A 27,816-nucleotide genomic window follows, 5' to 3' on the forward strand; every position below is an offset into this window, starting at 1 on the left:
AGCGGAAAGAACCAAGCAATTTTACACGTAGCCAGGAAACCTCCAGCCCCAGGCAACAGGTCCGGAGAGCACAGCAGGACAGCCTCGCGGCCGGGCTCCGCCGCCGGCGGGGACGGGGAGCGCGGCCCTTCCTCCCCGCACAGGGCCCCACCCCGAGGAGGCAGGCTGCTGCGGCCCCCGCGGCCCCCGCGGCCCCCGCGCCCGGCCCGGCCTCACCTGCCGCTCTCCTCCTTCACCGCCCCGAGCACGGCCTGCCGGCTGGCTCGCCCCACAGTCTCCTGCACCTTGTCGCCGGCATCCGGCTCGGGCTCCAGGGACGAGCTGGTGCTGCCTTCACGGCTGGCGCTGCCGCCCCTCCCAGGGCTGTTCTCCGCCGAGGCTCTGGGCGACTCGGTGTTCTGCTTCAGGGTCTGCAGCTTGGCCAGGGGGATGATGTCGCAGTCCTGCGGCCGGTGCCACACCGTGCGCTGCGTGGTGGCGTTGTAGTAGTAGAAGCGCGACGTGTTGGGGTCGAAGAGCTCCCACCACTGGTTCTCGCTGGTGCGCTTGATGCGCACGCCGGCCGGCGGATCCCACACGCACTCGCCCGTGACCAGGTTGGCGTACATGCGCTCGCGCGTGCGCGGCTCGATGATCTCCACCCACTCCAGCCTGGGGAGAGGGACGGCAGCGTTAGGGTGCGAATATCCTGCCCATCGGGCCACCCGCCCTGCGTCCCGTGTCTGCAGAATGGCTCATCCAGCACCAGACCCGTCCTCGTATCTGCCAGCCTCAAAAGCAAGAAATCTTGTCACTTATAAAACCGACGCATACCTAAATTCCATCCACTTCTGATTTTCTATATGCTCATTAGGGCCCAGCCCTGGGAGTGGTGGGGATCTTCCAACTGGCCCCAATCTGCTGGTCCCACATTAGGGATGCCCTTGATTCTGGCTCCCTGTCCTCAGAGGCCCTGGACCACGTGCACTGCACACACTCCTCCCAGCCAGGGGCCAGGTCCCTACAGGATGCCCTGGCTGCTCTTAGCAGCAGCCACTGCAGGCCACCACCACCCATCCACCTGCAGCAGAAGCGGACTCCACCATCACTGTGACGCCCCAGTCAAAAGCGGAGATGGTTCCCCCCCGAGCACCCCCCACCCCAAGGAGAGGACTTCCATCCACGTAAGGCCTTTTTTTTGTTTAAGAGTGTAAATTAAAGCTATTCAGAACAAGGCAATTATAATGCCGATGTGCTTGATATCAGGGTGTGCTCCAGCTGACAAGGAGCATTTTTTTTTTTTTTTTTTTTTTTGCAGTACGCGGGTCTCTCACTGTTGTGGCCTCTCCCGTTGTGGAGCACAGGCTCCGGACACGCAGGCTCAGTGGCCATGGCTCACAGGCCCAGCCGCTCCACGGCATGTGGGATCTTCCTGGACCGGGTAACGAACCAGCGTCCCCTGCATCAGCAGGCAGACTCTCAACCACTGCGCCACCAGGGAAGCCCGACAAGGAGCATTTTTTATTCTGCTTCCAAGTTTCAACAAACAACAATCTTTTAAATGCCATGGACTGCTCTGCAGTGTGGATGCACCGTGTCCACTGTTCCTGGACTCTGTGATGGGCCTGGTCCTCACCACCACTGGGATGGTCAGGAGCTTCCAGGGGTTCGGAGAGAAGGGGAGGCACCCTGCTCCTTGAGTGTTTCACTTGGGAGCACGGGTGGGCTTTGGCAGAGGGCTGAGGGGGCAGCCCTTCTCTGAGGACCTCAGAGAACCTTCTCTGAGGACCTCATCCTTCTATGGGGACCTCATCCCTACACTTTGAGGCCAGACATGCTCGGGGTGGGGAGGAGAGAAGGCACAGTCCTGCGGGCGATGAGCCCGATCGCTTAGTATGTACACACACACACACACACACACACACACACACACACACACACACACACCCCACCCCCACCCCCCCTGCCCCGCAGCAGCCCTGCAGGTCTGGGTCCACAGTCATTTCTGGAAGCCGGCTGAGCCAAGGCAGGCTAGCATAGTGGGCAGGGCACAGCAGCTGGATAGTGTGGAGCCACAGAGAGGGCAGGAGATGAGAAGGGAGCAGGAAAGAGGGAGAGCCCTGAGGATCCTCAGGGCTGGAGGATGAAATGCGAAGTGGGACCGGTCTGTGGGGCTTGGCCACGTCTGAGCGGCCTCCCCCCGCCCCGGTCATCCAGCCAGCGAGCCCCCTCTCTCTCCGAGCTGCACCCCTCCCATCTCCCTCCACCTGCGGTCGGTCACACTGGGCAGCTCTCGGTGGGGGAGGGCACTGGGGCTCCGTGCTTGCCCACGTGGGACCACTGCCTAACCTGTCATCCTGTAGAGGGAGGAGCAGGGCTGGGTGGGCATCCCGGGACCAGACGGCTCGAGGGACAGAGGCCGTGAGACGGTGTCCTAGACGTAGAGGACAGGAGGCAGACCTGCCAGCCGTGCTGTAGGGCTGCAGCATCTCTGGGCTCCTCAGGCCTCACGTGGCCGCTGATCATAGCAACCCTGCAAGGCCAGCTTCTGCAGAAGGTGGGGCTGGAGCCCTGGCGTGTGCCCGCTGTCATCATCTGTCCCCAGATGCCCCTCCTGGGCCCAGCCTTCGCCGCCATCAACCTGCTACTGGCGCCAAAATCTGCTCCCCAGCCACCTCGCGGCACTGAGTGGACCAGCCCCTGCCCTGCTTCTCTGCCTGGTGGGAGTGTGTGGCCCTCTCACCCCCTCCTGTCCTCTCGCCCCCTCCTGCCTGGATCCCCACGGCCGCCAGCTGGCCATTGTCCACACAGAAGACGGAGCAAACTTCTAACTTTGGGAACTGGGTACTTTTTTTTTTTTTTTTTTTTTTTGCGGTACGCGGGCCTCTCACTGCTGTGGCCTCTCCCGTTGCAGAGCACGGGCTCCGTACGCGCAGACTCAGCGGCCATGGCTCACGGGCCCAGCCGCTCCGCGGCATGTGGGATCCTCCCAGACCAGGGCACGAACCCGTGTCCCCTGCATCGGCAGGCGGACTCTCAACCACTGCGCCACCAGGGAAGCCCGGGAACCGGGTACTTTTAACCAGGAAGCTGCGGCCGCCTGCACTGCCCTAGGATGGAAGGCACCGCCAGCGTAGCTCAGCGGGCGCCCCGCATTCAGCCAGAGGATACGGGTGCCACCAGGCTTGGAGGCTGGTGGGCACTGCCCGAGGGCGCCCCCCACCCAGGGATGAAGGCGCCTGGAGACCAGGCCAGGAGCTGGGGGTCTTGCTCCCGTGAGGAAGCCCCGAGGTTCCGAGATTGCCCTCAGCTGACCGCCTGCTCTCCCCTCGGGCTGCGGCATGGGATCGGCTGGGACAAAAGGCAGACGCTACCCAAGGAAGGGCTGACCCAGCAGAGATGCTCAGAAAGCACTGGGCCGAACACTCTGAGCCCCAGGGAAGCAATAACAATGCTTACTTTTGCTCTAAATACACTTTCAAATGAATTTAACGGTGATGATTCTCTCTGAATAAAGAACAGCATCTGTTCCCTTCTCAGCGCATCCCTGTGTGCAGGTGGGCAGGACCCCCCCTTTTCAGGAGAACGTCCTGGGCGCTCCCTATGGCACTGAGCCAAGTCCCCCGGGGACCCAGGGGCAGAGAATGTGCTGGAACCTGGAGCCTGGGGAGGGCCGGGAGCCTACACCTAGCACCCAGTCAGTGGGGGATGCAGAGCCTAAGGATGCTTGGTCCCCAGGCGTGTGATGGAGGAATGGTGCTGAAACCACTCTGGGGCTTCCCTGCCAGTAGGAAGGGTCGGGACCTGTGGGTGACAGACTGATCACAGTGACCCACCCACACCATCGGAATGGAGTTCAAGGGAGATGTATTTGGCGACGATGTCTAACAGGAATTGGGTAGGAAAGAATGAGCCATTTGGGGAAAGAGCCGGAAGATTCAAGATGACAGCGGTTTCCTGGGTGTGACGCCGGCCGCGGCCTCTCCCCGTGTGCCGGGCAGGCTGCGCGACGACCTGCCTCTTTCCTCCAAGTCGTGGAGATGTTTGCTCGCAGACAATGGCCTGTTCAAATACTTACTTCCCGGAAGAGCCTCACGAGTGCCAAGTATGTCCCAGGCAATCTGCCAGGTGAAAGGGAGGCGAGTGTGACCAAGCACAGCCCCTGCAGTGGGGATCCTGCAACAGGAGAGGCAGGACTGTTCACCAGGGAAGGGGCAGCCTCTCCAGCAAACGGTGCTGGAAGCTGAGGTCTCCCGGCAGGAGGGTGACGCCGGCCCCTAGCTCACGCCACACACAGGAAGCTCACGCCTAGCAGTGACTAAGAACCCAGAGGCACTAAAAAAAGATCAGTAAATTGTAAAGTAAAAAAGATTTGGTTTCTTTGGACACATCTGGTGAGAATATTAAATATTTGCAATATAAATTACAGATAAAAGGTTCCTATACTTAATACATAAATTTTAACAAGAAAAAGACAAATATACTATAGGAAAATGGGCAAAAGATAAGAATAGACAATTGTTAAAGTAAATAACATATGTGAAATGTCCCACTTCACCTGGCATCAGACATAAAACCCACGCCACACTGAGGCCCCCAGCCCCCGGGCACCACATCCAGGCCCGAGCTTCGTCCTGGGGGAGGCTGTGGGCAGACGGGGGCAGCATGCGGGGCCCCATGGAGGGCACGTGAGGGCACGACATCTCCAGCCCAGCAACCCCTACCCCAATTTCCCTGAAGACACTCCACCAAGAAAACAAAATGACACAAGCACCAGGCTGTCACTGCAGCATCACTCCTAACTGCACACTAACTGGAAACACGTACACTGAACATGGGACTGGTGGGCCACCATACCCAGGAGGCTGCAAAGGGGGCCACCTCTGGGGCCCGAGGTCCAGGGCACCCTTCCAAACAGAAACATAGGAGATAAACCAGAAAACCTCCTGCAAGAGGTAGGTGGGGGCACGGAGAAAGTCTGGGGGGTCCTTCTCTGAATATAAATACCTTTTGAATAGTTTTGTCTTTTGAAAGCATGTTAAGGGTCTACATGTTTAAAAAACAAAATTAGGGACTTCCCTAGCAGTCCAGGGGTTAAGACTCAGTGCTTGCACTGCTGGGGGCCCAGGTTCAATCCCTGGTTGGGGAACTAAGATCCCATAAGCCGAGTGGGCACGGCCAAAAACACCAAACCAAAACAAAATTAAATCAATAGGAATGGAAAGGGAGAGGAAAAAACCCTCAAACTGAAACAAATGGACGCAACTGTGTTTCGATGAACATCATAACCGCAAGAGGGAAAAGAAAGCTAACCCAGCGTGCACACAGGACCAGGCTCCATTCCTGCTCCTGGGTGGAGGGTGCGTGTGGGCGTGCAAATAAGTCCTGAACGTTTTTCTAGTACGCGTATGTATACACACACACACACACACACACACACAACTCTGTAGCAGAATGGGCAAGCGACTTTGAAACCTTCTTGGACATACTGTCAGTTGAACAAACGAGTAGCTGCCCTGCGGCTCTTGGAAACAGGGCTCTCCTGGAGGAGGAGAGGACTGTGCTACAGAAGGCGGCAAGAAGACGCCCCAGAAAAGGGCCGGGACCGGAGATGTCCACGCAAACTCAGCGTTTCTAGTCCTTCTGCTTAAAGGGTCAAGAAACACACACGTCGCAGGAGCCACGAGCACACGTGCTGGTCCTTAGGCCCTTGTCGTCCCTCGGGGAACAGGGCGCCGCAGAGAAACAGCTGACGGGGGTAAGGGGGAGGCAGCATGGGATGCACCTGGAGCCCGGGGAAGCCACCAGGAGTCACAGGGGCCAGCCTGCACGAGTCTCACCGGCCCATCTGGTACAGCAGACCACCCAGTCATTAAGTGCGGGATGAACGACAAACCACGTAAAGCAGAACGGGATTTGTGATTCCACAAGTGAGCACGGCGATGGGGAGGAGGGGCTCTTGCTCCCGAGGGACGGGGGGCACCGGCTGGCCGGTGTGGACCGGGTGCTGTGGCTGGGAAGCCACCCAGCTCCGCACCCACCCCAGGAAGGCCCAGGTCAGGGAAGAAACGGTGGAAGCCCCGAAACTGGTGAGGAGCACGGCAGCGAGGCCAACAGCCGTTGTCCCGAGAGCAGGTGGGCAGCAGGTGGGCAGCAGTGGCCGTGAACCTGCAGAAGGACGCACTCTGCTCAGAAATCATCAGAAAAACCAAGCCGAGTGCTCCATCTTAACAAGGGGGACTTCCCTGGAAAAGCGTCGATGTCACAAAAGGCAGAGAAAGGAGGTGGAAATCTTCCAGCTTACAAAACACAAAGGAGACGTGCAGCAGACTCGGGGTGAGCGGTGCTGGAGGGGCCGGAAGCGCCACGAAGGACGGCAGGGAGCCAGCGGCCGAAGCCGGACCAGGCGGCACAGGAGGCGGGTGCTTCCCCTCACACAGATTTACGCACAGCGCCTCCTGTCCTGGGAGATGTGAGCAAACATGGGGCTGGATGTGCGTGTCCCCCCAGATGACTCAGAACAGTGCTGTTTGTGGAAGGAGCAGTGGCCGCACGGCGGCACAGAGCCTGAATCTGGGTAAGGGGACCTGATGCTCAGAGCACTCCTCCTGTTTGTGCAACTTGTGGAATTATTCCCAAATAAAGCCATAAATTAGAAAAACGCAAGTGATCATCTGTGGCCGCCTGCCTCGGCGTGGATGCCCAGAGGGCGCCTAAGGGGCTGGGCCCAGCTGAGGGCTGGCAGGGTGTCCACTGCCCGAGGAGAAGCCCTCCCTGCTCTGTAGCCCATTGGCGACAGGAGGTGGGGCTCCCCGGGGATGCCAGACTCAGAAGGCAGCACACAGCTCCTCGTGGAGGAGAGTGGGGCCAGGCCGCGTAAGCAGGCAGGACAGCACGGACAGGCCGAGGAAAAGTCTCCTGCTTCGCTGGCCCCCGGTGAGTCAGCCTCCTTACCTCGTGCTAGATCCTGAAATCCGAGACTCCTGCAGGCCAGCATGATGGCTCTCGCATTCGTAGTCCTGTGTCTGGGACATCGCAGCCTTCTCCTGAGGAACCAGGTGGACGGATGTCAGCAGGTCGGTGGGATGCCCTCAGCATCAGTCGGGAAGGCACCGCCCTGAGAGAGAGCAGAAGCCACATTATTACGCCTTTGGGTTTGGGGAAACAGTAACTCCCAGCCTAGCCCCTCATGGCCCAGGTCACCGGCGAGAACGAGGCACACTCATGCCTCAGCTGGTTTCTGAGCTTCCTGCGCCCGACCCTGAACCCCAGCCGGGATCCGGCCCCTGCCCAGCCTCCGCGGAGGGCATCCAGACCCCCTCGCCAGCTGGCCCTAGGCAAGCTGCCTGCCCCCTCTGAGAGCAGTGTTCTTACCTGGTAAGCAGGGACAGCACTACCCACCTGGTGCTACCGTGTCCACAAGTGAGAGGCACATGGCACGCCCTCGACTGGGCAACACTCAAGGGTGACCTATGCACACGCAAGGCCCCCAGATTTAGGACAGAGGGGGCTGTTCAAAAACGGTGCTGCATTGACACGATTTACACATGGGAAACAATGAACCTTGACCCCCTACCTCATCCAGTACATTAAACTCAATTCTAGGTAAACCGATGCTCTGAACATTAAAAGTAAGACAGTAAGACTTTTAGAAAAAATGGAGAAAATCTTTGTGGTTTTAGAGTAGGTGCACATAATCAGACACAAAAAGCCACTAACCACAAAAGAAACATTAACAAATTGGACTATAATATTAAGAACCTCTGCTTATAAATTTTTACCATTATGAATATTACTCAGCCATAAAAAAGAATGAAATAATGCCATTTGCAGCAACATGGATGGACCTAGAGGCTTTCATACTAAGCGAAGTAAGTCAGAAAGAGGAAGACAAATACCATATGATATTACTTGTATGTGGAATCTAAAATACGACACAAATGAACTTATTTACGACACAGAAACAGACTCACAGACGTAGAGAACAGACTTGTGTTGGCAAAGTGGGGGTAGGGGAGGGAAGGACTGGGAGTTTGGGATGAACAGGTGCAAACTAGTATATAATGAATGGACAAACAACGAGGTCCTACTGTAGAGCACAGGGAACTCTATTCAATATCCTGTGATAAACCGTAATGGAAAAGAATATGAAAAAGAATATATATATGTATAACTGAATCACTTTGCTGTACAGCAGAAATTAACACAACATTGTAAATCAACTAGACTTCGATAAAATTTTTTTTTTTTTTTTTTTGTGGTACACAGGCCTCTCTCACTGCTGTGGCCTCTCCCGTTGCGGAGCACAGGCTCCGGATGCACAGGCTCAGTGGCCATGGCTCACGGGCCCAGCCGCTCCACGGCATGTGGGATCTTCCCGGACTGGGGCACAAACCCGTGTCCCCTGCATCGGCAGGCGGACTCTCAACCACTGCGCCACCAGGGAAGCCCGATAAAATTTTTAAAAATAAATTTTTTCCATTACAAGAAAAAAGACAAATCCAGGGTAGGAGATACCTGATGCATAGAATATGTATAATACATTACATAAATGTGTGTACATTATCTGATCTGACAAAGGACTATTTCCAGAACACATAGAAGATTCCTAGAGATAAATAAGAAAAAAACATAATCAATAGAAAAAAGGACAAAAAACTTGAAAGCACACTTAACAACAACAAAAATCTAAATGACTAATAAACACACAGAAGTGTGCTCCACCTCATCGGTCATCCGGAAATGCTAATTAAAAGCATAAACGGGACACGCGCGTGCCCACCGGAATGGCTAGAGTGGAACAGAAAACCTAGCCCACGCTGGCAAGAGTGTGGAGGCTCACCGGCTGCAGGACGCAGGTTAACACCCTCCAGCCGGGTTGGCAGCACCTCCTAGGCTGCACGTACCCCGAGGCCCTGTCATCCAGGGCTGCCACTTCCAGCGATAGGGGCCAGCAGAGGCCACATGTCCGCTCACCAAGACCTGCACATGGCATTTCCAGAAGCCGCAATGGGAAACTGCCAAATGTCCATCACAGCAGAAATGGCACACAGGAGTTGCCCCCGACAACCTGGGTGTGGCTCCCGGGGGGTGAGAGACAGGAGCCTGACACACTGGAGTCACCAGCACGATCCTCTTACGTAAGTTCAACATCAGGCACACGAGCCTCTGAGGGCATGCATCAGAAGCAGCCACCTCTATGCCGGGTAGTGACAGGTGGGCCCAAGGGGCAGGGCCACCGTTGAGCAAGTGTTGGTTTATAAAAGCTCTCAGAGGGACTTCCCTGGTGGTCCAGTGGTAAAGAATCTGCCTTCCAATGCAGGGGATACAGGTTCGATTCCTGGTTGGAGAACTAAGATCCCACATGCCATGGGGCAACTAAGCTCGCACGCCTCAACTAGAGAGACTGCATGCTGCAAACTACAGAGCCCACGCACTCTGGAACCCACGTGCCACAACTACAGAGCCCACGTGCCCTGGAGCCCACGTGCCACAACTAGAGAAGAGAAAAACCTGCATGCCACAACTAGAGAAGAGAGAAGCCTGCGCTCCACAACGAAAGATCCCGCATGCCGCAACTAAGACCTGATGCAGCCAAAAATAAATAAAGAAAAGAAAAGAAAAAAAAGCTCTCGGAGTTCCATGCCATCGCTTTCACACCTTCTTGTACACAAGCCTCACTTCAGTAAAACGTCTGAAGAACTGCGGAGCAGCAGCAGCACCGCAGGGGACACCTGCCCCTTGTTTCCTGTCCTCATCCCAGCCGCTATCGGGACGAGGCCCTCTCTGGAAGAGGCCGGTCCACAGATCCTATCTGTGCTGATCAAGGCGGGGAGAAAACAGGTTCAGGGCACAAGGTGGGAACACAGCCAGCCAGGGGCCCAGGGGCAAGGGACGCTGCAGGCCAATCAGACACTTTCTCTAAGGCCCAGAAGGACTGTGACGCCCCATGTCCCACTCGACTCCTCTCAGTTCCTGGGCTGGAGAACAGGCTCCCGGCCGCCTCCTTCCTACCACTGGAATGTCCACACAACTACCAGGAATGCTTAAGACTGGCAGGAATGCCATTTTAAAAAAATGAAACAAGTCTTTCTAATTGTCTAAGAGAAAATAGGTGACCTTCTTGTATGGCTTCAACATTAAAAAAACAAAACTAAAACAGCACTGTTAGTGAAATTTTGGAAAAAGTAAAAGGTACCTACCATAACCTGAGAGCAACTCAAATCAATGTCTTCAACCTGTGCACCTCCTTTCACTCATCTGCCATCCTTCCCGGCTGGTCCACAGCAGCAAGGCTACCACCTCCAGTGCATCTGGCTGCCCTCCTCGTTTCAGTGCCAGCTAAGGCATCACCTCCTCCAGAAAGCCTTCTCCAATCTGGGATAGACACCTCATCTCGGTGACCCAAATGCCCTGGGTCTGAAATCAGGTAGTGTTGGCCCTCCAACTTTGCTCTTCATTTTTGAAGTTGTTTTAATTATTCTAGGTCCTCTGCATTTCCATATGAATTTCAGAATCAGCTTCTCAGTTTCTCCAGAATAGGCTGCTATGATTTTGCTTGCAGTTGCATTGAATCTACCCATCAACATGAAGAAAACTAACATCGTAACAATTCTGAGTCTTCAAATCTGTGAACAGGGCATATCTCTCCATTAGTTATTAGTTTCTCTCAGCAGTGTTTTGTAGTTTTTTTTTTTTAGTGCAGAGATCCTGTACATATTTAGTCAAATTTACCTGTATTTCATATTTTTGACACTAACAAAATATAAAACAATTTCCAATTGTTCGTTACTAGTACAGAAGTATATCATTTGGTTTTGCATATTGGTAACCTTGCTAAACTCACTCATTAGCTCTAATTGCGCCCTCCCTTTCAAAAATTTCATTAGAATTTCTCTATATATGATCATGTCAATGGTGAACACAGACAATTTTACTTCTTCCTTCCCAATATGGATCGTTTTCTTTTTCTTCCTTCCCTGCCCTGGCTAGAACCTCCACCAAGATGCTGACTAGGATGGGTAAGAGCAGACACAGTTGCCTCATTCCTGATCTCAGGGGAAGCAGCCAGTGTATCACTATTAAGTATGATGTTGGACTTCCCCGGTGGCGCAGTGATTAAGAATCCGCCTGCCAATGCAGAGGGCGTGGGCTCTAGCCGTGGTCCGGGAAGATCCCACATGCCGCGGAGCAGCTAAGCCCATGTGCCACAACTACTGAAGCCCGCACACCTAGAGCCCGTGCTCCGCAACAAGAGAAGCCACCACAATGAGAAGCCCGCACACAGCAACTAAGAGTAGCCCCCACTCACCGCAACTAGAGAAAAGCCCACGTGCAGCAATGACGACCCAACGCAGCCAAAAGTAAAACTTAATTAATTAAATTTATTTTTTAAAAAGTGTGATGTTAACTGCAGATGTTTCATAAATGTCCTGTGTTGGGTTGAAGAAATTTCCTTGAATTCCTACTTTGCGGAGTTTTTTAAAAATCAGAAATGGATGTTGGATTTTGTAAATCGTTTTTACCATGTCTATTGAAATGATCACGATTTTTCTTTTTAGGTTTCAGAATAGTTGAATTCCATTGATTCACTTTCTAATGTTAAACCAACCCTGTATTCCTTGGACAAATCCCAATTGGTCAGGATATATTATCACTTTTATATATTGTTGTATCACGTATATATATTGTATATATTACATATTGTTAACAAAATAAAATTTTGTTAAGAATTTCTGCGTCTATGTTCATATAGAAGATTAGTCCGTACTTTATTCTTCTTGTGATGTCTGTCTGGTTTTGGTATCAAGATAATACTGGCAAAATAAAATGATTTGAGAAATATTCCCTCCTCTCAGTTTTCTGGGAGAGTCTGTGCAGAACTGTTATTATTTCTTCCTCAAATGTTTGGTAGAATACACCAGTGAAGCCATCTGGGCATGCATTTTTTTGAGTGAGCTTTAGTGGGTTTTGTCCTTCAACGAATTTGCCCCCTTCATACAAGCTGTCGAATGTATTGGCATAAAGTTGCTATAGTGTTTCCTATGTTATTTCCTATGTTCTCTTTTCAAGATCAATAGAATCTGCAGTGATGCCACCCTCTTTTGTTCCTGATATAGGTGATTCATGTCTTTTCACTCTTTTACCTGATCAGTATGGTCAAAAGCTTATCAATTTTATTGACCTTGTTTAAAAAAAGACAGTTTTTCACTTTATCAGTTTTCTCTATTATTTTTCTGCTTTAATTTCTGCTTCGATCTGTTACTGCCTTTCTTTGCATTCGTTTGGATTTAATTTACTCTTTTTCTAATTTAAGGTAGAAGTTGAGTTCAGTGATTTGCGACCTTTTAAAATTTTAATCCAATTTAGGCATTTAGTGTTATAAAATTTCCTTTGGAGTACAGCTATCACGATATCCCACAAATTTTGATATGCTATATTTTCATTTTCACCCAGTTCAAAAGCTCATTTCCCTTTTGATTTCTCCTTTGACTCGTGGATTATACAGAAGTATGTTATTTACTTTCCCAATAGCTGGTGATTTTCCAGATTTTTTTTTTAATATTTATTTATTTGGTTGCACTGGGTCTTAGTTGCAGCAGGCAGGCTCCTTAGTTGTGGCACACGAACTCTTAGTTGCGGCATGCATGTGGGATCTAGTTCCCTGACCAGGGATCGAACCCAGGCCCCCTACATTGGGAGTGCAGAGTCTTATCCACTGTGCCACCAGGGAAGTCCCAGATATTTTTATAGTTTCTAATTTAATACCGTTTTTGTCAAAAAAGTTATGGTGCAGAAAAATGGTCTATCTTGGTAAATATTTCATATGCACTGGAAAAACCATGTTGTTGGGTGGAATGCTCTATATATGTCAATCAGGTCAAGTTGGTTGATTGTGCCAACACTAATTTTCTGTCTACCTGTTCATCAGTTACTGAGGAAAGGGTACTGAGAGCTCCAACTATAATTGTGGCTTTGCCTATTTCTTTTTGCAGTTCTCTAAGTTTTTGCTTCACATGTTTCATAGCTCTGTTATTAAGTACATAAAATTTATAGTATCTTCTTGAGGAACTAACCTCTTTATCATTATGAAATATCGTTACCTGGTAGTTTTCTTTGCTCTGGAATGAGTACATTTGATATTATTACAGCAGGTCCAGCTTTCTTTCCATTAGCATTAGAATTGTATCTCTTTTGTCTTTCTTTTACTAACCTATTTGTCTCTTGATATTTAAAGTGGGTTTATTGGGTAAGCCAGCATATAATTGGGTCATGCTTTTTTATGCAATCTGACAATTTCTGTTGTTTAATTGGGGTGTTTAAACCATCTATATTTGTGATTGCTGACAAGGTTATGTTGAAATCTACCGTTTCCTGTTTTTGATTTCTCCCATTTGTTCTTTGTTCCCCCTTTTCCTCTTTTTCTGCCTTCTTTTGAATTATTTTATGTGATTCAATTTTATCTCCACTGTTGACTTATCAGCTGTATGTAGTTCATTGTTTTGCTATTTTAGTAGCTGCTTTTGGGCTTGTAGCATCCATATTTTAATTGATCGTAGTCTGCCTTCAAGTGAAATTACATTTCCTCAAGCATGAGTTTTGCTGTTTCTCCTGGCCTTTGTGCCATTTTTGTCATACATTTTATTCTACTTATGTTACAATCCCCCAACTCTGCTAAATTGTTATTATTTTTAGTTAAATAATTGTTTTAAAGAGATGCCGTTTAAAGAGAAGTAAATAATAAGAAAGTGTCATATATTTAGTCATGTAGGTACGTTTCCAGGACTCACCATTCTTTCACATAGATCCAGATTTCCATCTGGTTTCATTTTCCTGCAGCCTGAAGAATTTCCTGTAACATTTCTTGCTGTGAAAGTCTTCAGCTTTTGTATGTTTGAAATATCTTTATTTCACCTTCATTTTAGAGATACTTGCCGTGGTGTTGGCACCTAGGCTGACAGTTTTCATTCAGCACTTGCACACGGTGCTCCACTGTCTCCTCATTTGCACTGTTTCCAAAGAGAAATCTGCCATCGTCCATATCTTTGTTCCTCTGTGTGTAATTATGTCTTTTTTTCTGGCTGCTTTTAAGACCTTTCTCTCCATCTCTGACTTGGAGCAATTCGACTATGATGTGTCTGGGCATGTTCCTTGTGCTCAGAGTTTAAGATTGTTTGATCTAGGTTTATAGTTTTCATAAAATTTGGAGGCTTTTCAGCTATCATTTCTTCAAGTAGTTTTTGTCCCTCCCTCCCTCTTTGGGAACTCCAATTACACAAATCTTAGCCTCTGCCCACTGCCCCACAGCTCAGTCATGCTGTTTTTTTGCATTGTTTACTTAAGAGTACTTTTCCTCTCCTTGTTTTAGTTCGGATAGTTCTTACTGCTTTGTCTTCAGGTTCACTAATCTTTTCTTCTGCAACATCTAAACTGCTGTTAATCCCATCCAGTGTGTTTTGCATTCAGACATTTTAATGTCAAACCTAGAAGTTTAATTTGGATCTTTAGTTCAGTGTCTTTACTTCACCAGGTCTCTACTTAAGGTCTCAAATATTTCCTTGAGCTTTCTGAACATATAGCATGTAGTTATAATAACTGCTTTAATGACCTTGTCTGCTAAATCTAACATCTGAGTCAGTTTTGCATCCGTTTCAACTGAATTTTCACTGCCTAATGAGTTGTATTTTCCTGTTTCTTTCTATGCCTGGTAATTTTGATCGGATGCCAGACACTGTGAATTTTACCCTTTTGTAAGCTGTATATTTTTGTATTCCTATAAATATTTTTGAGCTTTGTTTGGGGATACAGTTACTTGGAAACAGTGTGAAACTTTTGGTTCTTGTTTCTAAGATTGTTCAGGGGCACACAGCAGCATTTATTCCAGGGCTAGCTGTTCTCCACTGAGTAGTCTGCCCAGTGCCCTGTGAATTATGAAGGTTTTCAGTCTGCCTGATGACAAAGCACTCTTCACAGTGTTGTGACCGCTCTGGGTACTGTTCCCTTTAATCCTTCTGAGTGACTCTTTCCCTGGCCTCTGGTGGCTTCCACACACCCACACACTGATCAACACTCTGCTGGAAACTAAGAGAGACCCTCTGCGCATCTCCAAGTTCTCTCTGTTTGCTGCTCTCTGCTCTCTGGCGCTCTTGCCTGCAAACACTAGTCCCCTTGGTTGCCCTGGACTCTAAGCTCCAGCTCCTTTATGGAGGGAATCTGCCAGGCTCTGCATCCTTATACCTCCCTGAATGCCGTAAGAGCTGCAGGAACCATCAGGCTCATCTTGTTTGATTCTCATCCCGTAAGCATCACTGTACTTTGTTGCCTCATACCCAAAGTTTAGAAAACCAAGGTTTCACAACTATTGCCCAGCTTTTTATTGGTTTCGAGTGGGAGGGCTAATCTGATCCCTGTTACTCCATCTTGTGTGTAGGTGGACTGTAGTACAGTCACACACATAAGTCATTATAACTGTGATATGCCATCTGTCTCCCCACTAGAGGGTGAGGGTAAGCTCCTTGAGGGCAGAGATGATGTTTGTTTTCTTATATCCTTGATACATAGTAACCAATCAAACATTTACTGAATAAACACACTCCTTAATCACCTGGAATTTATTTTGGCATACTGTACAATTAAGGACCTCAAACGTTTGTTGTGTTACATACTGTATGACTCCAAGTATTAAGACAGTTTGGACAAGGCAAAACTATATTGCTGGTAAAAAGATCATGGATGCCAGTGGTCCAGGAGGGAGGATGGTTGAATGGGGGAACACAGGGGATTTTCTACGGTGGCGAAACGGTTCTGTGTAATACTGCCATTGCGGATACCTGACAATATGCACTTCTCAAACCCAAAGAACTTTACAGCAAAAAGAGTGAACCTTAATGTACACAAATTTAAAAGAAAATAATTCAGGAAGTCAGAAGTTCTCAGGATGGGGCTTCCCTGGTGGCGCAGTAGATAAGAATCTGGCTGCCAATGCAGGGGAACACAGGTTCGAGCCCTGGTCCGGGAAGATGCCACAAGCTGCGGAGCAACTAAGCCTGTGCGCCACAACTACTGAGCCTGAGCTCTGGAGCCTGCAAGCCACAACTACTGAGCCCACGTGCCACAACTACTGAAGCCCGCACACCTAGAGCCCGTGCTCCGCAACAAGAGAAGCCACCGCAGTGAGAAGCCCACACACAGCAACGAAGTGTAGCCCCCGCTTGCCGCAACTAGAGAAAGCCTGCGCACAGCAACGAAGACCCAATGCAGCCAAAAATGAAATTAAATAAATAACTTAAAAAGAAAAAGATCCTGGAGGATCTCGTAGAGTCAGAAAGTAAGGAAGACTTAAGACAAAAACAAAACCCCACGATGAAGTGGTCTGCCAAAGGGACAATGGTGCTAAATAAAAGAGCTCCGAATGACCTAAGGCTGGAACATTTTGAGGGAAAAAAAAAAGTCATTCCGATTATACTTTATAACTTTTATAAAGTATAAAAGGATATCCCTAAGTCCATACTGATATAAACAAATGACCAAATAAGGAAGTAAAATGGGGAGAAGAGACAAATATCCCCTGAAAACACCAATCTATGCAGACGCTCGGCCCTTACGGACCCTCCTCCCGTGGGTGCCCCAGCCCGGCCCGGCCCCGGGAGCTCCTGGAAGGTCCCCCTCACCCGCCTGTGCACAGCCCCCCCCAACCTGAGCAGAGGGAGGCGGTCGACGCTTTACAGAGGGTTCCGTTTGGGCACCAGGTCCTGGGCCATGCTGCCCAATTCTTCCCAAACGTGACTCTCAAGGTGCAAAGCCAGCCCCTCCACCCCAGGGGGTCTCGTGCCCCCCAGGACGCCCCGCTGCCCGGTGCCTCGCGGTGCCTCTCTGACCATCGTCCAACTGCCTTCCGTCTGCCCCTCTCCGTGCCGCACGGCATGTTCTCTGCAAGCAGCTGTCCTGGGGACTTGCTCTTCCCGCTGTCTGCCGTTACTCGTGGGGCTCTCACGTCTGTCACAGCCCTTGTCCCCCAGCTCCTTTCTCAGCTCTGCCAGCGCCCTCTCCCCGCATCCTGTCCCCTGGAGCCCCCTCCTCCTGTGCATAGCTGAGCTCCGCTGCTGCACCCGGGGCTGCCTTCTCCTCCTTTCGGTGTCTACATGAGGGTCCCATGCTGGCTCCTGATCACTGCTTGTCTATAAACGAGGGCAGGGACAGGACTGAGCCGGGGAGCTCCCACCAGCTGTGTTGCTCCAGAATGCTCGACTGCCAAGTTTCCTTACAGGTTCTGCTCTGGAAATGAGTTTCTGGTCTTAGGACATTTTTTGGTTGCAAGTGACAGAAACCCAACTCAAACTTAAGACGAGCAGCCAGCACCCGTGCCCAGTAGGGCTGTCCGGTTTCTAGGAAGCCCCGGGCCGCTCTCCCCTATACTCTGCTCAGGCTGGCTCTCTCAAGAGCCACCAGCCACACCCCCAAACACGGCCAGAAGTTTCTTCCCTCTGGCTCCAGCAAGAGCCTCCTGGCTTCTGAGTGAGCACTGGGACCTCAGTCTTGACTGCTGCTGCGAGGGGGCAGGTGGGAAGGCGGCTCCATGGGCCTCCGAAGGCCCTCCTACAAAAGCTCCTTCGGGTGCCTGTCTGCCTGCCTGCCAGGTGACTCACTGGGAAGCCTCTTAGCCCCCACAGTACGGGGAACACGGCCCAAGGCACTGCCAGAGGCCGGCATGTCCACAGGGAGCGCCGTTTCCCCTCTCTTCTTCCCCATCTCACCGCTAAAGAGTCTGGATCTTGTAGAAAATGCAGCTGGAGCACCTGGGCCTCCCTCCTTCAGCTCCTCTCTCACCGGATGCCCACCCACATCCGGTTTACCCCAAGGCCCACCCAAAGCACAGACCCCATTCTGCCAAGTAAATGCTGTCAACGGTGCCCCCCAAATCCTCTTCGTTGGGCGAAAACTCAGCCCTGCTCAAGGCTCTGGCTTTCGCGCCTCTTCCCTGTCTGGCCGACATCCCCCTCTGGCTGTGGCTATTCCTTAGATTCACTGTAGATGAAATCCTGTTCCCTATCTTTCATTCTCTTTGTCCATTTCAGTGAGTTTCAGGGAGGAAGGAAGAACAAACAAGCCTCCACTCAGCCCTCATTTCCAGAAGGCCTACGTTCCACTCTCCATGCTGTTTTTAATACGTTTTCCACGTTCTGAACAATGAGCCCATCTCCGTTTCGTGTGGGCTGGCAGCACAAGGCCCCGCTCTCCCAGCTCCGCCAACAGGCCGGGCTGGCATTTCCGCCTCCACACCGCCCGCTGCAGCTGTTCTCGCTGACCTCCACCCCCCCCCCAAATGCACGGGCCACGCTGTTATGCTGAAAATTGTGGCCCAACCCGTCAGCAAGCCATGGAACCCACCTGTAGGTCAGAAGCAGCTTTTCAGACCTTTCTGGGAAAGGATGTCGGACCGCACCCCACGCAGGAAGGACGCTGCGGTTCGCAGTCCACGGGGCGCCACGCAAAGTGACTCTCGGAGGCTGGTGCTGCCACTCTGGGGACAGCACGTGGCTTCTGCCCGGCCAAGGGGTCGCATGACAGGCAATCAGCACACACAGACCCGCTCTGTTCACCCGCGGTGTGCGTCCCCAACCCCTCACCTTCTTGGGCTTTCCTCACCAACAAAACCGCACCACAGCCCCCGCAGGACCGTTTAGAGAGAACAAAATCTCTGTCACATGTTCACGAGCCAAGGCGGGGACACAAGCTGGCCTGTGACAGGAACAGCCCGACACCAGCGTCCTGTTCGGGTGCCCCAAACCTTCCAGGCGCACAGCGCCCTGGCTCCCAGAGGAGGACGGCGCGACAGGGCTGTCGTTCTGCACAACGCCAACGCCAGCCCTCCTGTCACCTCCAGCGCCCACGGGGCAGCCAGTCCCGACCCCTCCCAGGCTGAGCCCCCAGCCCCCAGCTGCCTCAGCCCCACAAGACGACGCGGGGGCTTCGGCGAGGGGGCGGGGGTGCAGGGCAGAGACGGGGCCTCCACGGAGGAGGAGCGGTGGCGCTTCCAGGCAGAGGATGTTTCCTTATTGCTTCAACCTCCTGTGACTGTTTAAAAACACGCTGAACTAGAACAGTGCCTCCTGCTCCTCAGCCCAGCACCCAGACCTCTGCTCCGGGAATCAACAGCGCTCATGCAGTGAAAGGCCTGGCTCCTTCAAATGCAAGTCGGTGGAAGCGTGGACTCTTCTCACACTCACTCGGGGGGCCACGTGGGAGCGTGCGCAGCCCCGCCCGGGAGAAGACAGAGGGTCCCTGAGGAAAAGGAAACTCCTGAAAACGCTGTGGGACGGCTGGAAGCACAGAGAAGACCCGGCAACAGGCCGCCTGCCCAGGACTCGGTGGTTTCCTAGGGCGCTTCTCACCCACCCGGCGGGCGAAGGTGGCGCCGGGGCAGGTGGTCAGGCTTCCCGTGGGTCTGCGTGTGGAGACGCGGACGCCTGGCGTTTCCCTGCCCCGCTCTCCCGCTCAGTCTCGCGCTTCGGGCCTTCCCCACTTACGGATCTGGATGTTTTGCCTGTTCCCACGGGTGATTTAACGGGAGGCTGCGAAAGGAATCTCCCGGCAGGGTCGGCCGGGCCGCCCTCACCCTGTCCTGGCCGGCTCCCCCAAATGCTCCATGCACACCCCTCACCTGAAGGAGGTCTGCTCCCTTGAAAGGCTCCTCAAAGACCCCCGGCGCCCCCTTCGGTGAGCCGGAGGCCGGCGCCGCCCCGGGGCCCGGCTGCCCTAGCGCAAGAGGATGAGGAGCCCCTGGACCCAGCACCTGGGTTCCGCGGCCCCGCCTCCTGAAGAGCACCTGGCGCAAGGGGAAGTAAAGACTCCGAAAAACTCACAAACGGTTCACTAGGATGTGACGACGGCTGCCCTTTGCCGAGACTGCCGCGCTCTCAGCAGCCGCACCGCCCACGACCTCACGGCGTGGTCGCTCGGCGCCCTTCACCCGCCGCGCGGGCAGGTCAGCTCGTCCTTGTCCCACAGACCCGGCCGGTGCTGAGGCCGGAGCTGCGGAGGGGCAGCCGGACCGCCGCTCGCTCCTCCCCGCCCCCACTGCAGGAACGCTCCGGTCACACGTGGGCGAGAAGGTTCTTGATTCCAACTTCCTACGCGAGTTCTGGAACAGAAACGCTCTGTGCCGGCTCCTGATGGGGTCTGCTTGGAGCACGAGCCCCAGGAAGCTGCAACCTGCAGGCCGGGGGCCGAGGGGGACGCTCTGCCCGGTGCCACCTGTGTGGCGCGGTGTGTGAGCCTTATGAGCTGTGAGCACGGCGCCCACCGCCCGCCGGAGCGACAGCCTGAGGCCTGATGGGGCCCAGGACGCCCGCCTCCGTGCTCCCCCGGGGCGCTGAGACGGCAAGGGGCCACGGCAAGGGCAGGATATCCCAAGACCCCTGCAGCCCACAGCCACTGGCGGTACCCTTGGCGGGCAGGGCTGGGCACTGGGGCACTGAACAGCACCCTCCACCCACTGGTGCGTCCAGACAGACAGGAGCCGCCTCCGCCCAGCCCTTCCCTGCCCCACCCCGGCCTGCTGTGCTCCCCACCTCCACGCAAGGTGGTAGGGGCCAGCCAGCCTGCACGACCTCGCGGTCCTGCCTGCCATGGCCTGAGTCGCTCCCATAAGCCGACTGCCTCCCTGAGGACCTCCCCGCCCCCAAGGCTGAAAGGCCAGCAGATATTTCTGGAATGCAAAGCTGGCCAATTCCCACCAGCAGACAGACCACGCGGCTGAACACAGCCCAGCAAAGAGGTGGCCCAGCCAGGAGGTGGAGCCCTTCTCAGGCGGCAGGGGAGGAGGGGGCCTGCGTCCACGGGGTCAACAGCGAAACCCAGAGATGCTGACCGGCCAGGAGTCCCAAGGTCGGCAAGGTCACGTCTCAGAAACAGTAGTAAAATGTGGTTTCCGCCACAGAAGCAACAGCAACACCTCCCTCCCACGACCCAGCAAGCAAGGAGGAGGGAGCAGAGCAGGGGGGAGGGTGATGCGTGGTTCCCAGTCATTCTCATAGCTCTCAGGCCCAGGGGAGCGGAGGTACTGGGTGACCACAGGCTCCGTCAGGACTCACCCAAAGGGTGGGACAAAATATTAACCAAACACAGGGGAAAGGAAAACAAAGTGGAAACCTTTTATCTATCCGACGGAAAACCATCAGGAAACACAGATCTGTCCCCTGCACACCTGCAGATGGTGCCGGCAGTCACAGTAACAGACCCCACGGGTCCCACAGGGCCCTGTGCAGGAGGCCTGGGGCAAGCCCTTCTGTCAGACAGCGTCTGAGGGGGCTTCCCCTTCCTGGGGGGGCGGAGGGGGATGTCCCATCCAGTTCCTCGCTGAAGGTTCCAGAAAACCACTGATAAACATGAGGAACATTTCATCAACTCAGACCATCAGAGACTCCTTTCTGCCAAGTGCCAGTAGCAGAAGAGAGACAGTGCCTTCCTGGCAGGGCCAAGCCTGCCAGGCCACTGGGAGAGCTGGGACCCGTCGCGCAGGGGACACGCCCCCCACCAACACACACACAGGAGGCTTGCCCCAGGACCTACTGGGAGTAAAGACTTCAGAGAACACTGCCATTTCTCTCACAATAATGAAATAGACAGCTTTGACCAACCCTCTTAAGAGAGAACAAACACACTATTATGACAGTTTTAAACTACTGAAAAAAAGTTTTAACCCATTGATGAGATAGGAAGAAAGTTCGGAACCTCAGAGGGCAAAAGCTAAGTAAAACCAGCAACAGGGGAAATCAAGGCACCCCTCTGCTGTCTGCACCTGAGGGCCTGGCTGATCTTGAGCACTTGTACTGCTTAGAAGACGCAGGGGAGCGAACAGAAAGCCTTGGATGTGCCCAGGTGTTGACCCTCTCGGAGACACCCCCAAGGCTGAGGCCCCGAAGGCATCAGGTAAATGAGGGCCACTAGGAAACCCAGCCCTCCCACCCTGAGGACGCAGGAGCTGTGGGGGGAGAGGGAGAGGTCAGCCCATACCTGGGATGGAACTCAACAGACTCATAGTGTTCTAAGAGCACTGGATTGTTTGGAGGAGAGTACAAATATCAATTAATTTAGATTTTGATAAATGAATTGTGTGTGTTAAAATATCCAGGGCAGCCACTATGGAAGCCAAGTGAATGAATTCCAATCTAGTTGAGGAGAAAAAAAGAAATAAAAAAAGATCAACCCAAAAGAAATTAAGGGCTTCCCTGGTAGCGCAGTGTTGAAGAATCTGCCTGCCAGTGCAGGGGACATGGGTGGTCTGGGAAGATCCCACATGCCGCGGAGCAACTAAGCAAGCAAGAACTGTCTTCTCCGATCCCCCCCGGAGCCTAGGCACCCGTCCTCACCGGGCCTGGCCTCTCCAGGCGCTCAGCTGCCAGTACACAGAGCTGGGGGAGCCCACAGACGGGCACACGTGGAGCGGGGCGTCCTCCAGGGGTGCTGCAGTGGAGCCGATTAGTATGGAAAGTGAACAAGTGCCTCCAGCCCAGCCGCTAAGGGCAAGCCCAGGATCCCGGCAAACAGAGGCGGCCGGTGGGCACAGGGTGGGCTCGGCGCTCTGCATCTTCCACCCACAGGCAGCCCCGGGGCACCGCCGCTTTGGGACCGCCCTCCCTTCTGTGAGAGCTTTTTCCTGGCTCCCGTTTCTTCTTTTTCCTGAAAAAGGGCAGGTGGGAGCTAAGGTTTTGAAAATGTGTGCGTCTGAAAACGACTTTATCCTACCTGGCAGCTGATGGGCTGTCTGGCTGGGTCAGAGTTCACTGTGTCAGGTTTGCAGGTGCCTCCGAGGTCCCCGGCCCCTGCTGGCCAGCAGCCCCTCGGCTCCTCACCCTGATCCTGGGCTGCCGAAGCTCCTGCACCAGCTGCAGCGGCCTCTGCCGGTCTTTCTGTTTCCTGCCGTTTGTGTCTTTCTGTTCTCCTTGCGGGTGGTTACATTCGCTTCTCTCACTGCACCTTTCACTCTGCCCTGCCTCCGTGCTCTGCCCCCTTCCCCTCCTGCTCAGCACTGCCTGCTCTCTGGGATGTAAGTCCTCTCACCTCAGAGACGTTGATGATGCTTCTCCACTTCCTTCTGGAAGCTCAGCTCCAAATCTGGGCCTGGTCGGGGCGGTACACTGGCCCACTGGATGGGCGCCAGAGTAGGCCTCTCTGGCTGGACTCTCCCCGCCAAAAGCTGGTGCAGAGGGAAAGGCCTGGCCGCCAAAGTCCTGGGCAGGTACCTGCATCCTCACCGGTGCCAGAGTCCCCGCTCCCGTGACCTCTGTCTCCTCTCCCAGGAGGAAAGATTTCACACGCCTCCTGGGACAGGGAGAGGCAGTTGTCAACTCCAGGAAGCGAGGGAGAGGATCTAAGTACACAACTACTTCTCGAACAGCCCTGGGAGAAGCTCCGTGGTGCCCCACGGGCTTCCTCCCAAGTCTGTCCTAAGTGCTACCAGCATTTGGAACGCTCACCTCAAGTCCTAGGATTCTTCTTCTTCTTTTTTTTTTTTAACCTCCTTTCTCCTCTAATAACCAAAAGCAGGTGTGAAGTGCCTCTCTGCCCATCCTACGTTTCCACAGGGCACTCACATGCACCCCACGGCTCCTGGACCACACCGTGGCTGCTACTTGAGGCCGAACCTCCTCCAGCGTCCAGTCCCCATGGATCTTCCCCAGCACCCGCACTGCCCTGCGCACACCAGCCTCCACGTGTCCCTCTGGGAGATGAGCAGGCGCCGACCAAGTGAAGCCCTACTGCCCAGGGATGGTCAGCGATTTGCACCCACACCCTTTACCATCCAAGCACAGGCTCCAAACTCAAGGAAAGGTGGGAGCCCCCAGGAAGCCTGCCCTGCCCGTGGCACTGGCTTGAGCGCTGCCTCCCCCATGAGTGTCCCAGGGATGCTCAGCTCTGCCCAGCTCTGAGCTCACGCTGAATCCTCACCTGCAGTGACCAAGACAACAGCACCACGTGGGCGACCAGAGAGCCCCTTGCGAGGCTGTGACCCCATGAAGCCCTGCAAGGCCCCCCTGCCCGAGGCGAGACTGCCAGGGTCATGCAGACATGGGACAGGAGAGTTTGGCCAGTTATAAAAGAAGGGTTTATTCTGGATGATGTGATAGCTGCCAGGGTTCAACCGTCAGGAGCATTTGCTAACAGAATAATTCAAAATGTGAAGCATTTAAATTGCACTAGTTTTAAAAGTCGTAAGTGCAACGTGGGCCAGACAGACCTCCTGCAGTCACCGCCCCTCACCACTGGGACTGAGGCGCCGGCTCCCACTGTGGCCCACACATAAAGGGCAGCGGTTCCACACTGTGAAGACCAGTCGGGGCCACGTCCAGCACAGGGACCAACACCCCAGATCTTAAGCAGTGTTTCCTCTGCTTGTTCCATATGAACGCCACGGGCAGCACGGCTCTGCCCCTGGTCTTCCCAGAATGAGGCTTGGAACTGAGCGTCTCGGGCAGGACGCTGTCATGACACAGCCAGAGCAGGTGAAGGCTCGGGCTCCCGCTCCAGGACCACCCTGCACCAGCACAGACCACGTGGCCAAGCCCCTGCGCTGGGGCAGACAGGGCTCGAGACAGGGGCTGCAGCTCCCACGGCAAAAGCCTAGAGGAGAGAGCAAGGGGCCAGGCAGCTGGTGGAACCCACACAGAGGCGGCGGGGCTGTGACGCGTCACCAGGCCCCTCGGCACCCGCTGACCCAAGTCCTCTGCACCGCCGGCCACGTGGCTTTCTCTGCCTCAGCGGGCACTCCTTCAGGGGCATCACAGGTGAGAAGACCTGATGGTCACATGCATCTCTGTTTTAAGATGCCCACCTGACACTCTCCATCCAGTGATGGAAGGGCATTCAGCAGGCAAAGCTCATGCTGAGGACAACCAGAAAACTGAGTCTAGAAAAAAGGTTTAAAGAAGTCTACTTGGAGGCAAGGAAATGCTACACAGCGGCCAGGACCCAAGGGGCCAAGGCCCCGGCTGACCCTGGGGGAAGGGAGCCTACTCTGGGGACCTGGGGGGCGGGGGGGAGGTGCTGAGACTGGGCATCTGGCTGAGGCGGCGGGCAGGCAGGCAGCGAGTGGCAGCATGGCCGGCAGCACCCTAGGGGTCCCTCTGGGCCGGGCCCACAGCGTCCCTGGGACTTCTGCAACAAGGCGTTAACTTCAAATATCCGTGACCAATGGATTCATGAAAACAGACGACAAGACCAAAGAAGTGGAATCCACAGAAAGGGCTCACGTGGAAAACACAAAAACTGAAACTGAGAACTCCACTGTTGGGTTCGTGGACAGATGGACACTGCAGACGCAGCTCGGGGAGCTGGAAAAAGAGCCAACAGATGGTCCAACCGCAACTACAGAAAGGAAAAGGGTGGAAAAACTGAAGAGACAGACACACGGAAACCGTGAGAAGGGGCGCCACGCGTGTTCCCATGGCCAGAAGCAATATGCAAAAAGGTGACGGCCGGGAATGTCCCCAAACTGACCAAAGACATCAAGCGACCAACTCAAGGAGTGCTGCGGGCACCTGAGAGTCTCGGTTACATCGAGACGGCGCTGCCCCACCCACGGCCATTTCCTTAGCTGAGATTTCCAGTCTCCTATTTCTAAGGTGGCCAGTCATCTAGGAAGATGCCAAGGACTGCAGCCGCTCCCAGAACCCACCCTCCCCATCGCCACCTGCCCAGCCCACTGGCACTGTCCCGCCCTGTTCCCATCTCACGTGGTACCCACAGCGCCGCCCTGGGTCCCTCTCTCCCACCTCGCCTAACACCTGGTTCCTCACCCGAAATATAAAGTTACTTTTCTCTCCCCATTACTACCACACCAACCCCAAACCTCCAAAATACCAGCAAATTTGAGTGAAGAATCAGCAGTAGTACCGGGAAAGGGGTGGGAACATGTAAAGGAAACAAGGGAGAAACTGGCAATGAGGTCACCTGGGCGGCTCGAGCGGTTCCCGCCTCTGGGGTGAGGGAGGAGCACAGGAAGAAACCGGTCCGGCCCCTGGCACTCCTAACGTCGCCTGCAATGCCGGTGCCATAATGCTGATGCCTGAAGGCTCCTGAACGGCTGGGGCGGCAACCGCGACGCAGAACCGTGGAAACACGCGGGCGCTCAGCCTCGCCCCGCTCCGGCAAGAGGAACGCGCTCAGAGGCAGAGTCCCCCGCTGGGCGCTGCCTTCGCCAGGGGCCGCCCTTCACCGCACACAGTAAAGAGCATCCTGGTTGTTTCCAGAACCGGGAGGACAGGGCGCGTCAGTGGGCAGGGCACCACACTGCACGTCACCTTCCATCGGATTCTGAACTTACTGCTTCCCAGACCTCTAGACTCCAGAACCGCTACTGAGAAGTGCAAAGTCATTCGGATGCTCAATTCTCTGTCTCTCTCTCTCTGAAAGCCCTGCGAGGCTTCCATCTGTCCGAGCCTTCCATCTGTCTGGAGAGCTGCGGAGTGTCGAGTCCCTTCGACAGGGTTCCCAGACTTCAGTACCCTTCTCTGTTCTCCCACCCCAAATCTGGGTCCTGCTTCATCTGCCACCCCTGCTGTTGCTGTGTAGTCTCTCTCTGAACCCTACAAAGTATAATTATTTCATGCAAACACGTTTATCACTTGTTAACCATTCCATTTTGCAACTCGTGCTTTCTCTGATGATTCTTTGTTTCTCTGAAAACAGCATTCCACCCTGCTCTGGGAGACCACCCTGCCGGAGGCCAGCGCCTGGGGTCGCTCCCACCGTCCTCCCGGCGCCGTGACCGCTGAGCAGCGGCAATCGGGGCCCGTCCGCACCCTGGAAGAGCTCTTACTTCTGGGTGCTTTAAACGCTGTCTTGGTCTTTGGTGTTTTGGAGCGTTGCTGTGACGTTTCTCAACACGGACATTATTTATCCTGTTTGAAATAAACGACTTTTCCATCATCACGTCTGTCATTAGTTCCGGCCAACAGCTCTTCCAACGTTGTCTCTTCTCCATTCTAAGCTCGCCTTTGGGGCCGGCATCAAATGTACCTGAAGCTCCTGCATCCTGTCGTCGCCCCTCAATCACCTGCTCCACCATAATTTCCATTCCATTAACTCTTTGTTGTTCTTATTAAACTCCTTTCACCTCGTTCACAAAGCCTCGCTTCAACTGCTTATAATCGAATATTTAGCCTGTTGGTTAGTTTTCAAATTTCAGCTGTCATCTGTTTCTGGAGATTCCATTTGGTTTCTCTCAACTCTTCCCAACCCTTCCTGTCAGCCTCTTGTTTTCTGCTCATCATTGTGGTTCTCTCTTTGACTTCCTTAAGGTCCCCGGCGCCTCTAAATTGTGAGCCTTCTGAAGATTCTGTGGTGCAAACAGGATTAGTTCTCAGCTCTCCTCGATGCCAGCACAGAGCCTGGCGTTCTCAGATCTGCCAAGTCAGTTATGACGTACCCATCTGCCTCCCAGCTTCCAAAACGTTATGGCTATTGTCTCCCTCTCACTTTACTCAGCCTTGTGAGTTTGACTTTTTTAAACATCACTTTCCTGTTCATTTAGCAGAACGGGAGAGAGTTTGGGAGAGAGTGAAATTGTATACATGTGTTCAATCTGCCATCCGTACCTGAAAACCAGTAAGCTTTCCTTAAAAAATTATCTTCAGCATGAAAAACTGGAGTTGGAGTCCAGACTTTTTTTTTTTTTTTTTTTGCGGTACGCAGACCTCTCACTGTTGTGGCCTCTCCCGTTGCAGAGCACAGGCTCCGGACGCGCAGGCTCAGCGGCCATGGCTCACGGGCCCAGCCGCTCCACGGCATGTGGGATCTTCCCGGACCGGGGCACGAACCCGCGTCCCCTGCATCGGC

At 53.6% G+C, this 27,816-nt stretch overlaps 1 protein-coding gene across 8 annotated transcripts in view; it reads right to left on the minus strand.

Moving 5' to 3' along the window:
* ARHGAP39 (Rho GTPase activating protein 39) overlaps nucleotides 1-27,816 on the minus strand; it is an 81,731-nt gene that overhangs the window by 32,619 nt on the left and 21,296 nt on the right. For 5 of the 8 annotated variants that reach the window (XM_060116225.1, XM_060116227.1, XM_060116226.1 and 2 more), the window contains exons 2-3: nucleotides 6,934-7,096; nucleotides 217-651 (exon numbers count right to left, since the gene is read on the minus strand). In XM_060116225.1, the coding sequence (XP_059972208.1) occupies nucleotides 217-651; nucleotides 6,934-7,013 (515 nt within the window). In that variant the 5' untranslated portion in view covers nucleotides 7,014-7,096. Of the gene's footprint in view, nucleotides 1-216; nucleotides 652-6,933; nucleotides 7,097-10,181; nucleotides 10,608-23,040; nucleotides 23,075-27,816 lie in introns of those variants that run through there. The other 3 variants (XM_060116224.1, XM_060116222.1, XM_060116228.1) reach the window with 3 other exon arrangements.

The sequence above is a fragment of the Mesoplodon densirostris genome, chromosome 13 (genome assembly GCF_025265405.1).
Source record: "Mesoplodon densirostris isolate mMesDen1 chromosome 13, mMesDen1 primary haplotype, whole genome shotgun sequence".
Lineage (NCBI taxonomy): Eukaryota > Metazoa > Chordata > Mammalia > Artiodactyla > Ziphiidae > Mesoplodon > Mesoplodon densirostris.